The 13,842-nt window shown below is 41.4% G+C and overlaps 1 protein-coding gene across 3 annotated transcripts in view; it reads left to right on the top strand.

Annotated features, from left to right (window-relative positions):
• magi3b (membrane associated guanylate kinase, WW and PDZ domain containing 3b) overlaps positions 1 to 13,842 on the top strand; it is a 305,615-nt gene that overhangs the window by 181,925 nt on the left and 109,848 nt on the right. For all 3 annotated transcript variants that reach the window (XM_084062094.1, XM_084062095.1, XM_084062093.1), the window contains exon 2: positions 8,328 to 8,444. In XM_084062094.1, the coding sequence (XP_083918220.1) occupies positions 8,328 to 8,444 (117 nt within the window). The remainder of the gene's footprint in view (positions 1 to 8,327; positions 8,445 to 13,842) is intronic.

The following is a 13,842-nucleotide window of genomic DNA, read 5'->3' as shown; positions in this document are numbered from 1 at the left end:
GGTCTTAATCCCTCACTTCAGTATTTCTATTATGCTGCAACATAAGAGCTGACAGCAATTTAGCTTGGATGAAAGTCAAGTCAAAGGCACGCGGTGCTGCGCTACGAGCGTGTAGATCTGCTATTTTTTTAATAGCCAAAGTATAAAATAATGGTGATAGCTCAAATCTAAAATGACACAGATGCGTTACCCGGATTGTATGGGTTAAACAGCCTGTTTTCTCTGGGTATTCCCGTGTTTTTTTGCTGTGCAAGGATGGGTGGGCGGGCTAGAATATGCTGAAAAAGGATTTTCTGGAAGAGATAGAGAGATGAAGGGCCACAGCGTTTCCCATGTGTCCATCTGTCCTTCTGTCTGCTGGACCAGCTGTGATGTGGCCCCTCTCTCTTTTCAGAGTAGTTTGCTTGCTTTTCGGTCAAAGAAAGAAAAAAGACAGGGCTTCCCACTGAGACGGCTGCTATCCTAAAACAGAGGGAGAAGAATTAGCTCTTTAAGACCGGGAACGCATCTCTGTGTCATTTTTTGATTTCTTTGGCTATTCAAAAATAGCAGATATACGAGCTTGTAGATCTGCTATTTTTGAATCATGAAAAGTTGTGCAAATATTTGTTTTGTTTTTTTTGCCGGACATTTGTAAATCAAATCTTTGCTTCTGGGAGTTCCTGTAACTAAATGTTTTATAAATGTTCGCTTTAAAAAATAGGTAATCCAAGATTTTGCCACAAATTTTCACGATAAAAAAAAAAAATAGCAGATCTACAAGCTCATAGCGCGGCACTCGGTGCCGCGCTATGAGCTTGTATATCTGCTATTTTTGAATAGCCAAAGAAATCTAAAAATGACACACAGATGCGTTCCCGGTCTTGATGGGTTAAAGCCATCCTCACAGTATACCGTAGAAAAACAACTCTATTTTAGAAACCGACGCGTTTTCAGACAGCCTACGGCCGTAGGGGGAACGGAAAGTAACGATTTTTGTGGAAGTGAAAAACACGATTCATCTCGTCTTTTTTTTTCTTTTTCTTTTTCATTTGAAAGGGGGGGAGGGGGGGTGTGGGGGGGTGGTGAGACGAAGGGAATGAGACGGAGCGTGGAGAAGTATTCCCGCAGCTCATCATTATTCTATCCCTTCACACAAGTACATAATTATCTCCTCTCCTCTCTCTATCAGCAGAGATACTGGACATCTGCCGTTAGCTGGATTTTTCTGCTTCTTTTTAGTTCTGGCCTGATTGGCATTCATAACCATGTGTAGTGGGGGGTCGAGGACGGGGTCATGCTGAGCAGATTTTAGTCTTATGTCAGGGCGAGAGAGAGAGAGGAACGAGAAAGGCAGAGGGGGAGACAAGAGGAGACGGAGGTAATGACTGATGGAATGGCAGGAGGTAAAGAGAGGAAGGAGGAGAGACGGAGGGAAAATGAGAGAGAGAGAGAGAACATTATTTAGACCCCCTCGGCACTCAGGCGGTTTCAAGAGATGAGGGTTCGCGGCACGCAGAAACAGTGCAGACATTGAAGGTCTTGCCTCTATCCCCCAAATTATCATCATCTCTCCTCTCTTGTAGAGAGAGAGTTTTCCATCCCAGTTGTGTATGAGACGAATATAAAGCAGCCCCTCGGCTGCAAACTTTGCATGAACTTCTCTTGTTTTTACAAAGGCTCTCACACAAGCCTCGAGCACAAAGGCCACGTCTCTCTGGCACTTCACTTGAAGAAGCTTCTCTCGTCAGTTTAAGGGGTTGTGGCATCATTCATCTCTTTGCTGAAGATTTTTGACTTGTTTTTGGGGCGCTTGTTATTCAAACTAAGAGGCCTTGCATCACACAGCACACAGCCACCACCTATCACCTAGCAGACTTTGCACAGTCTCTCAATTCAACTTTGGTGTAGATGTAAGATAATATATGATAAACTGTTATTGATCATGGGGAAATGCAGCGCAGGTGTCATAGCAACAGCAGTAAGCGTGAAACACAGGATAGGTACAAGTAAGAATAGAGATAAGAACACATATAAAATAGGCTCTTAACACTTGACATCTGCACTGGGACTAATATAACAGAGTTAACCTTACTCTATCAATAAATATAAGTATGAATATACTGTACAGTATATGCATGAACATATATATCTATTGACAGTGGGTATATGAATAGTATAGACTATCAACAGTGAATATGAGACTGATATAATGATGTACAATGCCAACCGGCCTTCAGTATAGTGAGTATCTGGACAGTACATATAAATGGTAAATGGTGCATTTATATGGCGTCTTTATCCAAGGCGCTTTACAATGATTGTGTATTACATTCACCCATTCACTCACACATTCACACACCGATGGTGGCGGAAACCATGCAAGGCACCAACCTGCTCATCGGGAGCAATTAGGGGTTCAGCGTCTTGCTCAAGGACACTTCGACACTGACTCAACTGGGAACCTTCCGGTTCACCAAGCGGCCGCTCTACCTCCTGAGCCACTGCCACCAGAGTAAATATGAATATAATGAGTATACATACAATCTATGAGCAATGAATATATGAGTTAAGTCCTGAAGCCGATTCTGCAAATGTCCTCTAAATCCCAACAGTTTTCTGAAAAAAGTATGTTTCTATATCAGTGGTTCTCAAACCTTTTCATGTCAAGGACCCCCAAAATTATATGTATTTGGCCGCCGACCCCATCTCAAAATATGTTGTTCCAGGGACCCCCCATAATCAAAGATTTCAGTTTAAAATGTTCGCTTTAAAATAATGTATATTAAAAATGTGCACACATTTTCACAATTTTTCAAAAATAGCAGATATATAGCAGATTGTATATCTGCTATTTTGCGAATAGCCAAAGGGTAAAATAATGCTTTTTAGCTCCAATCAAAAAATTACACAGATGCGTCTTAATGGGTTAATATAATGTAAGTCTCACAACAGTTAACCTTAGGCATCTACAGTAATTGTACTCTGTGTATTCTGTAGTGTACATCCCAGTAGAGGCAAGCAGGAGCCGGTAATCCCAGAGAACACAAACGCTGCAGGGCTTAAGTTCTCATATGGGGTCAGGCTTGGTTGTGCAGTCTGATGGCTACTGGCACTGTCACAAGTATAGCTTTGTGGCGTTCTGGGGTCCTGAGTCTGTGGCTGAACCCCGCTAGCTCCTCATAGAGGGAGGGGTTTACCATGAAAGCACCCAGCTTCCTCCTCATTCTCCCCTTTTGTATTGTATTGCCAATTTTCAGTACTTTTACTTCTACTCCATTACATCTCAGAGGCAAATATTATACTTTTACTCCACTACAATTATTTGGAAACTTTAGTTACTAGTTACTTTGTAGATTTTGATTATTATTACAAAACCTACATTGACCACTTCAGCCCTATATACTTTTCGGCCATTTGAAAATAGCCGATCTACGAGCTTGTAGATCTGCTTTTTTCAAAAGATTTGTATACATGTGAAAACTTGTGAAATGGGACATTCTGCATAATGAGTACTTTCTACTTTTGGTACTTAAAGTACATGTTGATACCAATACTGTTTTATTTTTACTCAAGTACATTTTGTATTCCGGACTTTTACTTGTAACAGAGTATTTCTACATTGTGGTACTTTTACTTAAGTACAAAATGTACATTCTGTGCAATAAATACATTGGGGAATGCCTGTATAACTGAGAGGCATATTCTAAAGCAGTTGTAAAGCAGTCTAGGTCGTCTTTAGGGTTTAAAAAATCATTCCCTAAGCCGCCTCCACCTATTTGCCTAAATCTCTGCTGCATGATTCACTTAGAAATGTAATACGATGAGGTAAAATGAGGAAGGGACGACGGCTATTTGCCTCGATACACTTGAACAGTCTGTTCCAATGGTAGCAGCAGGCTTTCCAATGCGTTGACTTCATTGTATAATAACAGACCGTTCAAGCAGGAACAGCACTTTTTGTCTTAGTCAAAGGTGTTTCAGCATTATTAAAACAGCATGCAGCTTAATGCAATTATCACATCACAAGTTCACAGGTGTAAAAATAAAAGGTGTGATTCTGATGTAATTCTTTCTCATACAAGCTCCCAACATTTTGTAGTTTGAAGAAGAGGGTGACATAATAGAGGAAAGAAGCAAGAACAACTAAGTCAGATAACAATAATATATAATATCAAATATATACAAATAGTAATGCAATTGTAATCAGGCAGAAATGTTTCTTGTGCAGGTACCGAAACGTTTGCAGTAGCTAAAAATAGCAGCAGATACGTGTATACAGGTAGATGTAGAATCACGGTCTCTTGTGCGTGGTTAAAATGGCAATAGAGTGCAGAGATGAATTGCGACCGATATAATAGCAGCAGATATAGAGTCACGATCTCTTGTGCAGGTGAGGCATCACTTACAGTCACAGCGAGTGGCAGACATTATGTAAGTGTACCGTATACATAAGTGCCTGTGCAGCAGCAGTGGAGTGCGATCAAAGTCACATATTGTACTGTACAAAGAGAAGGCCTGTGTGAAGGCCTGTGTCGTCAAGACCAGCGGTCTTCAACGTTTTTTTAAGGCCAAGGACCCCTTAGCTGAGAGAGCGATGAAGCAGTGTCCCCCACTACATATCGGATTCATGTTGAATGTGTGTTTTCAGACATTTAAACTTCACCTTTTGGCTCTGTACTTGGTCCGCTCTTTTTTCCCTGTGTACCACCAAACCTCTTAGCTGAAAATAGCCGATCTACAAGCTCGTCTCATACAAGTTTTTCACTGTGAGGATGTGGATGTAGATAGGGGTGTAGCTCTCTCCTTGGTCTCCTGTCTTCCACCACCAGCTCATCCTTGGTCTTGTTGATGTTGAGAGCGAGGTTGTTCTCCTGACACCATCTTGTCAACGGTCTGACCTTCGTCGCTGTAGGCAGACTTGTCGTCATTGCCAAACAGGCCCATCACTGTCGTGTCTTTTATTATATATTTTTGGGGCTTTTCTGCCTTTATTATTGATAGCACAGTGAAGATAGGACAGGAAACAGGGAGAGATAGAGAGACGGGGAGTGACGCACAGTCAGGCTCGGAAACCGAACCTGCGACTCGCTGCCTGGCCGCAAAGCCTGTTTGTGGTACAGTATGTACCTTAACCACTAGGCCATCGGCCCCCCACACTCGTGTGGTGTCTTTAACATACAGTACTTGAGGATGACGTAGGAGCTGTGTACTGTATGGCCACAGAGTCATGTGTGTATCGGTAGTAGTAGAGAAGCACTCATCCAACACACAGCACTGAAGGGCTCCGGTGTCGAGGTTCAGAGCGACCAACATTGGTCTTAACAGGGTCTTAATATCTTGCATGAAAAGACCACTATACTAGAATTAGTGTGTAGAAACATTTAGACATTCACATCTCATTCAGAAAGTTTGTTTTTTATCACCCTATTGCTTTGTCCTCTGCCTCCACAACAAATCTTTTGGATCTCACTCAGTGTTGCAATGCTGTATTGGAACGTGGTCGCACTGTATTTTAATGACGTGACGCGCACGTCGCTTAACACCTACACTACAGGTCACACAACAATGGACAATTGATATGCATCTAGGCTCATTCCTATGTTAATCCACCTGGTGTGAGTCGGGAGCCTTTGTAAACTTTGTTGAGGTGTTTTAAATCTATGCATGTGCCTGCGTGTGCTCCTGGTCAAATAGGTTCCTGCACGGCGTGCAAGGCCGTCCCATGAGCAATGCAACCCTGATCTCACTGGCTTTCATCTGGTTTTGGGCGCAGATATCAATGCCATCTAGAGTATTAATATTGATAGAACTGGCGGGGCAGGGAATAGGCTCTATGCACAGCAGCCATATTGGAAAGAAATTGGGCCTCTTCTTACTTCCTTCACAGGTGTTACCAATGATACTAATGAAGGCTCTGTTCCATTCTGGTCAGGGTGCTGATAACGTGCATGTTGGCTCACTAGAAACACTCCATTTTGGTTCCCAAATGGCCCCTTATGGTGGGTGTGTAACTCTGAGAGTGTACAAATGGAACCAAATGGACCCTTACGGGTCCATTTGGTTCCATTTGTACACTCTCAGAGTTATGGGGGTCCTTGAAAATAAGACAACCACTATGCCACACTAAATGGAACTGCGCCTTAATTAGTATTATTGGTAACACCTGTGAAGGAAGTAAGGCTCCGTACTTCAGTTATATGCGATGCGAGAGTTGTACTGTATGTGCGTGTAGTATGTATACAGCTACGTCTTCCCCCACCAAACCAGTGCTATATAGTAAGCTAGAGGCAGCAGTAACAACATTTACATGGTGAGGTATCTTAAGCGGCCCCGCATCAAGCTCTCTATAACAACACAGTGGAAGAGACAGGCTGATGGTTTCGTCTCATACTGTACATGTTTTAAAGCCTTACTGATCTGGCTTCAGCCTGAGGCATCAGTGTCGAGGCAGGCTCGGGAAGAATAAGTTTAGTGCATCCTACACCGAGCAACTCACTGTTGTAAGTTCGGCTCAGTTGTTTCCAGTGGTGTAAAGTAACTACTGTAAGTATACATGTACTCCAGTACTGTACTGAAGAACAATGTTGAGGTATTTTTACTTAACTGGAGTATTTCCAATTTTCAGTACTTTTTTTGCAATGGCAAATATTGTACTTTTACTCCACTACAATGACTTGAACACTTTAGATTTTGATTATTATTACAAAACATACATGATGCACTTCAGCCCTATATTCATTTTGGCCATTTGAAAATAGCCGATCTACAAGCTCACAATGTGTCGCAATGCGACGAATTGTGAGCTTGTAGATCTGCTATTTTCAAAAGATTGTTTGACATTTTATACATTTGAAAACTTGTGAAATGGGACATTCTGCATAATGATTTTTTTAAATTTTACTTTTGTATTTTAAGCATATTTTGACACCAATACTTTTTGATTACCGAACTTTTACTTGTAACAGAGTATTTCTACATTGCAGTATTGATACTTTTACTTAAGGGAAAACATTGAGTACTTTTTCCACCACTGGTTGTTTCACAAAATGCTCTCTCTGTATGGAGGGTTGGTAGAGAAACTGAGTGGCTGGTCACTTTGCTGGCAAGCCATGCTGTCCAAGATTTAACAATGCCAGATTGTTAATTGGTGCCGGTCCTATCCGGTTCTCTCATCGGAGAGAGAGGTGTTCATACTGATGGATATTTATTGGGGACAAGGACTTTCATGATTTATCTATTAGTTTTAATTACAACGTTCCTCCTTTACAATTAAGATCGCCTCTTATTAAGGCTAGTGGATTTCTCTGGCAAAATCATCTCTCACTGCATCATTTTTATGAAATGCTCCAGAGGCACAAATAGCTTGGTTTACTGACTAGTTTATCTCTCAGTTTGCATAATAGAATCCTCTGGAATGAGATGCTTTTATGGAGGGCGGTTATTCTGGACCCGGACCCAGCTTTTGATTTACAAACTTGTGGTCCAACTCATTACTGGCCTACACAGACACCTTGATCATCACCAGCAATTACTGTACGATATCATTTGTATGTATTTGACACCCGGGAAGCTCTCTCTATTCAATGAAAGTGTTTGCTGAGCCTATACTAGCTGCACTCTGTGTTCTACAGAATGAAGGATGCTGGTACTTCTTCTACATAATAATGTTCTGCTCTCTAAGGCTGCTCATTAGTTCAATGAATTGTTGCTGCTTTCTAGTAGCCAGACTCTGGGAGATGGTTTATTTAAACCGCTCTGATATGATTTAGATTAAAATTTAGTTACACTCATTTAAATGATCTGTCCAACCTGGGCACTGTTGACACTGTTTGAGATGTTTTTACTTCCTGCTTTTCATTATCATTAAGAACCTTAACTCTTTAAGACCGGGAACGCATCTGTGTGTCATTTTTAGATTTCGTTGGGCTATTCAAAAATAGCAGATCTACAAGCTCATAGCGCGGCACCGAGTGCCGCGCTATGAGCTTGTAGATCTGCTATTTTTGAAAAATCATGAAAAGTTGTGCAAATATTTGATTTTTTTTCTTTTTTTTGGCGGACATTTGTAACTCAAATCTTTGCTTCTGGGGGTTCCTGGAACTAAATATTTTACAATTTTTCGTTTTAAAAAATATGTAATCCAAGATTTTGCCACAAATTTTCAAAAATAGCAGATCTACAAGCTCATAGCACTCGGTGCCGCGCTATGAGCTTGTATATCTGCTATTTTTTAATAGCCAAAGAAATCTAAGATGACACAGATGCGTCCCCGGACTGAATGGTTAAAGAACGCTGACTTTTTGGGGGGTTTGTTTTCCTAACGTGTCTGTCTCTGTCGTCTCAAGGTAAGGTCCTGAACTCGGACCTGCGGCACTACCTCAGCCTGCAGTTCCAGAAGGGCTCCCTGGACCACAAACTCCAGCAGATCATCCGGGACAACCTCTACTTACGCACCATCCCCTGTAAGTACTGTATGTCCTTTCAGCCTTCAGCAGTGGTTCTAAACCTGTGGGCTGTTGGGTCCTCAAATAATTGTCCAAACACTTAAAGGGATATTGCACTTTCAAATAAAATAAACATAAAACATATATATAAAAATGAGTGAAAAAAGTAATGGAAAAATCACAGCCCCCTCATGCATTAGAATGTCCTTCTAATGCATGAAGGGGCCGTGATTTTTCCATTACTTTTTCATTTATTTTTTATATATATTGTTTATGTTTATTTCATTTGAAAGTGCAATATCCCTTTAAGCTGTCACACTGAGCTATATAATGCATTATGACCAGCACTTATAATACGTTATAAACGTTGTTATAAGTTGTCATACATGATTATGAATATTTACATTGAGAAAAGGTTGAGAACCACTCCTCCTACAACACTGTGTCACCTGTCATTATGTTCAGTTCAACCTGTCAGTCCACGTCACGTTCACAACACTGTTAAACAGACTGCTTTGTTACATTACACTCTTTAAGTGTTTAAGATATGATTTGACGCACGCACGCACGCACGCACGCACGCACGCACGCACGCACGCACGCACGCACAGCACAAACCCACACACTAGCACATCGCCATGGCAACACAACCAAGGACATCTTTGCTAACCCCCATGTTACTTATTTACTTTGGCGTCGTATCATCTCTATGATCAAAGTCATATTCTCTGTGTAAATACGCCTGCATTCCTCTCCCTCGCTATCTGCAGCTCTCTCTCTCTCTCTCTCTCTCTCTCTCTCTCTCTCTCTCTCTCTCTCTCTCTCTCTCTCTCTCTCAGCTGTGTCTTTGTCACAAAAAAGCAGTGAGGTTTCTGTAGCGTTCATAGATAGAAAGGTGACTAAACGTGACTAAATCAAAATACACACAAAAACGCAGAAACAAGCAGCAAGGTACACAGCGTTTTCTTTTTTTTAAAATATATTTTGGGGGCTTTTTCTGCCTTTATTAGATAGTACAGTAGTCTGACAGGAAATGGGGGGGAGAGAGAGATGGGGAGTGACACACAGCAAAGGTCATCGGGATTCGAACCCGCGACACGTTGTCAGGGTGCCCGGACCGCTACCCTAGCCATCCGGGCCGTAGAGAGCGTTTTTGAATAAAAACTGGTTCAAGACTTCAGTGAGCAGTGTAAAATAATAATAATATTGTTTTGTTATTTTGATTGCTGACAACGTTGATTCACCTTTCTGTTCAAATGTAGTGGACGTCAAGTACACTGCATCTACAGTGTGTGCGACAGGATTTTCAAGACGTTTATGAAAAATCTATACTTATATCTTCTTGTATTGACATTTGATTAGTCTCTCAGTTATGCATATTACATTTTTTTTTATAATAAATCGGTAAAATCAGGCAAAAATAAGAATTAAATAACCTAACCCTAAAACCGAAATAAAGTAACCAAAACCCCAAAAAACAAAAAAAAATGAAAATACAAAATTTGTTTACATTTGACAGCTACAAATGTTTTTCATGATTTTTCAAAAATAGCAGATCTACAAGCTCATAGCGCGGCACTCGGTGCCGCGCTATGAGCTTGTAGATCTGCTATTTTTGAATAGCCAAAGTGTAAAATAAGACGTCAAGTACACTGCATCTACAGTGTGTGTGACATGATTCTCAAGAAGTTTATGAAAAATCCATACTTATATCTTCTTGTATTGACATTTGATGAGCTATATATTGTAGATTGATTCGTCGGTTCACTACGTAATCAACGACCATCCGACAGAGTGGCTCATGATCACTGGTGCCAGAGCAATGGAGCACTCAAGCAATTGCCTCCACCATGATAAATAGAGTTGGAGAATTGCTCCCCCCCTCCCCCTCCCCCCCATGTATTTTCTATGTGCAGCTGAGCTGATGACGTCACTGGCCTGGCCATCTCACTGGCCTGTAAATTCTCTGTCAAAAACTCATGCTGTTAAAAGCGGTTATGAGCTGTTTAGGACTTTACAACATGACAAAAACCACATTAGGAAGAAGACGTGGCCGCTATGCGGTACCCAACAAATTTAATTATGAAAGCGCCGTGCTGTCGACACGTGTTCTTTATTTTCCGATATTTACCATGCCAGTATTTACGAGCTGGGACCTATTAATAAAGAGAGGGGGGCATAATTGAGCGTAGTCAAGGCTTTAGCCCCATGTGGAGCTGCTGCTCCTGCAGGCTATGACAGACTGTTAGGCGCGGCACTGCCACCAAGTTGCAGCTCTCTCTTTATTTCTCTCTCTCTCTGTTTCTCTCTCTCTCTCTCTCTCTGTTTCTCTCTCTCTCTCTCTGTTTCTCTCTCTGTTTCTGTTTCTCTCTCTCTCTCTCTCTCTCTCTCTCTCTCTCTCTCTCTCTCTCTCTCTCTCTCTCTCTCTCTCTCTCTCTCTCTCTCTCTCTCTCTCTCTCTCTCTTTGCCTAACCTCCCAAGGGACTGTAAGTTGTTTGGTCGATGAGGGAATTGCAAGCAGCACCAGTGTGAGAATGTGCAGGAAGTGAAGCGCTTATACCTTTCATGTATGTTTTTTATTTGTTTTTTTTTTTATATATTTTTTTCCCTCATTCTATTTGGAAAAGCACACTAATTATGTAATATACTAGTCCATACCCGGTCGACGCATCCGTGGGGGGATATGCGCACATGATCTGGCAAACCGGGAGGCAGTTTGTCCCATAGCTGGGCAGCCCCGTAACCATGGCAACATTCTTTTACACAAAAACTATAATTGTTATATATAGTTATAATTTGTATAATCTATAATTCTAATAAACAGCTGAGATTTGGTGAAATCGAAAAACGGGCTTCGCTGTTGTGTTCCGTGCACATGGTAATGGGCAATGGCTGTGTGCAAATTCAGATCAATTGCTCCAGTCACTGAGGAGAACCGGGCAGACAGTTTTGGCCTCACCACCACAGAGGTTTCTCAAATCATAGGAGGATTACTGTTTCAACCTAGCCTGATTATCAGACAGAAGCAAGAGGAGCTCACTCAGAGAGTGGGCGGGGTCTATGGTCTGGAACCAGGCTAGTTTCAACCCTCCTTTCCTTCACTATTTTGCGTCTCTCTTTCTCTCTCTGTACCCTCCCCCCCTATCCACCCCTCTCTTGTTCTCTCGCCGGTCTCTCTTTAAAAAACTTCTCAACTGGTTTCTAGGGGGATCCATTGGTTGGCAGATCCATTACACATACAGTACTGGGAAGAATATGATAATAACGTTTTTTGAACACCCACCCCATCAATGGAACTGTGATTGCATTGGAATTGACTTCGATTTCTGTCCCAAGCAAAATGTCCCCTCCAACCCCTCATCAACCCACCCCTCTCTCCCTCTCTCTCAGTTATGCATATAGCCTACCTGTAGCATACCCTGTACAATAATATCCCAAAAAATACATAGATTTTTTGTTAATAAAAACAGAATGATTTTATTTTGCACTTTCAAAATCACAAAGAAAAACAAAGTAATCTAAACGTATCTGAAATGGTGAACTATTAAAGGTAGGGTAAGTGATTTTCTTTGGTTAAAATAAGTGTTAAATAGCTCTATATTCTGATAATACTCATTGCTATAGAGTGAGTTTAATTTCCAATTTTATCCAATCAGGATAGAGAACTCAATCAGGATATAGATTAAACAAGTGACATTGGAAGTGATGACACTAAGAAATGAGCAGGCAAAATTGGAACTGGAACACTATAAAAATTAAGCTTAAAAATGGGTACTTTCTCCTGATTGGCTGAGATTTTGACACCTACCGAAAAATGTATTTTCTGTTTATTAAAGAGCTGGAGAGACGGGGAGACTCCTGTTACTGAACAAACACTCTACAGCAATGATTACAATCAGAATATAGTGCTTTAACCTTTTAACAAAATACTTTTTGTTTTAACCAAAAAATATCACTTACCCTACCTTTAACATGCAACTTTCCATGCCATCCATTTTAATTACAACAGTCCACCAGTAGAGCGCACTCTCGTTTATTTTAATAGAAGCCTTATCCTCCTATAATTTGACAAACCTCTGTGGTGGGTGGTCGGTGGTGAGCCCAAAACTGTCTGCCCGGTTCTACTCAGTGGCTGGAGCAATTGATCTGCATTTGCACACAGCCATTGACCATTACCATCTGCACACTACTGTGAAGCCCGTTTTTCGATTTAACCAAATCTCAGCTGTTTAGTATTAGCGTTTTTTGTGTAAAAGACTGTCGCCATGGTTACGGCTGCCCAGCAGTGGGATGGCCCCGCGATCGATGGGATGAATGATGCGTCGAATCCATAGACCCACTGTCTGCCACAAGCACACACAGAGAGTGTGTGCTGACGTGGCGCCACGGGAATTTTTGTATATAGTTAAGCCATGGTTACAGCAATACTCTGAAAGGCATACTCAGGAATGTGAAGTTTTGTTTAGCGGTACTGTATTCAAGTTGATAGAAGCATTACTAAATGCTAAATAAAAACAGAGTTACAACGAATAATAATTGTTAATATCCCTTATTTATCATGTGACTATTATGGGCTTTTAGAGTAATGGGGTACTACTGGCGAGAGTGCCGATAAACAATGTGGCCCCCCATAGTGAGTGTGGAAATTTAGTGGCCCTCACCATCTTCAAAGTTGCCCCCCCCCCTGCTGTACAAGTAGGTGTTTGTTTGTACAGCACAGTAACTAACTATATAGCTCCCTGCAGAGCCTTCTGTTCCCTGGTGTAACAATGGCAGGCTCTGCACTGTAAGTACCGTTCATCAACAACAGCCAGTGGGCTTCACCACATGAGTCTGAATCTGAATTATTGTCCTAATGACCGAGAGAGACCCAAGACTCGCCACTCTGACAGCACCTCTATCATTCAGTCGGCCCCTTTCCATCCCTCCAGCCTTCACACTCTCCATCTCTCTCATTCATTCGTTCTCTCTCTCTTTCTCTCTCTCTCCCTCTCTCTCTGTCTCTCTCCCTCTTACTCTTTCAATTACCGTTGACTCTGCATTTTTTCATTATTGTTCTGTTTTTCCATGCCCCACCATTATTCTCGTCTACAATGTTTATTTACTAACTGCTTAAATCACTTAATTGCCCAATTATTGTCCAAAACAAGAGTATTAGAAGCTAGTTTATTGCTACTAACTATGTTTTTGTCAGCAAACAACAGAGCAAGTGGCACACTTTCTGTTTACTTGATAAATTAACATTCTTTTCCAGCCCCACTGACTGTGTTTTTTTTTTTTTTTGCATACCTCTGCTTAATCTATCCTGAAAATGTGAGCAATGCTCGCACAAACAGTGGCAGGATTTACCAGATGTGCTTTGTGTCTGTGTGCCAATGGCCTACTTTTCCTGACTTCTGCCTGCACTCCTGTCACT

Source organism: Gymnoscopelus microlampas (assembly GCF_963454915.1).
Source record: "Gymnoscopelus microlampas genome assembly, chromosome: 7".
Taxonomy (NCBI): domain Eukaryota; kingdom Metazoa; phylum Chordata; class Actinopteri; order Myctophiformes; family Myctophidae; genus Gymnoscopelus; species Gymnoscopelus microlampas.
The sequence above is the reverse complement of the archived record's forward strand: the minus strand, read 5'-3'. Positions and strand labels throughout refer to the sequence as shown.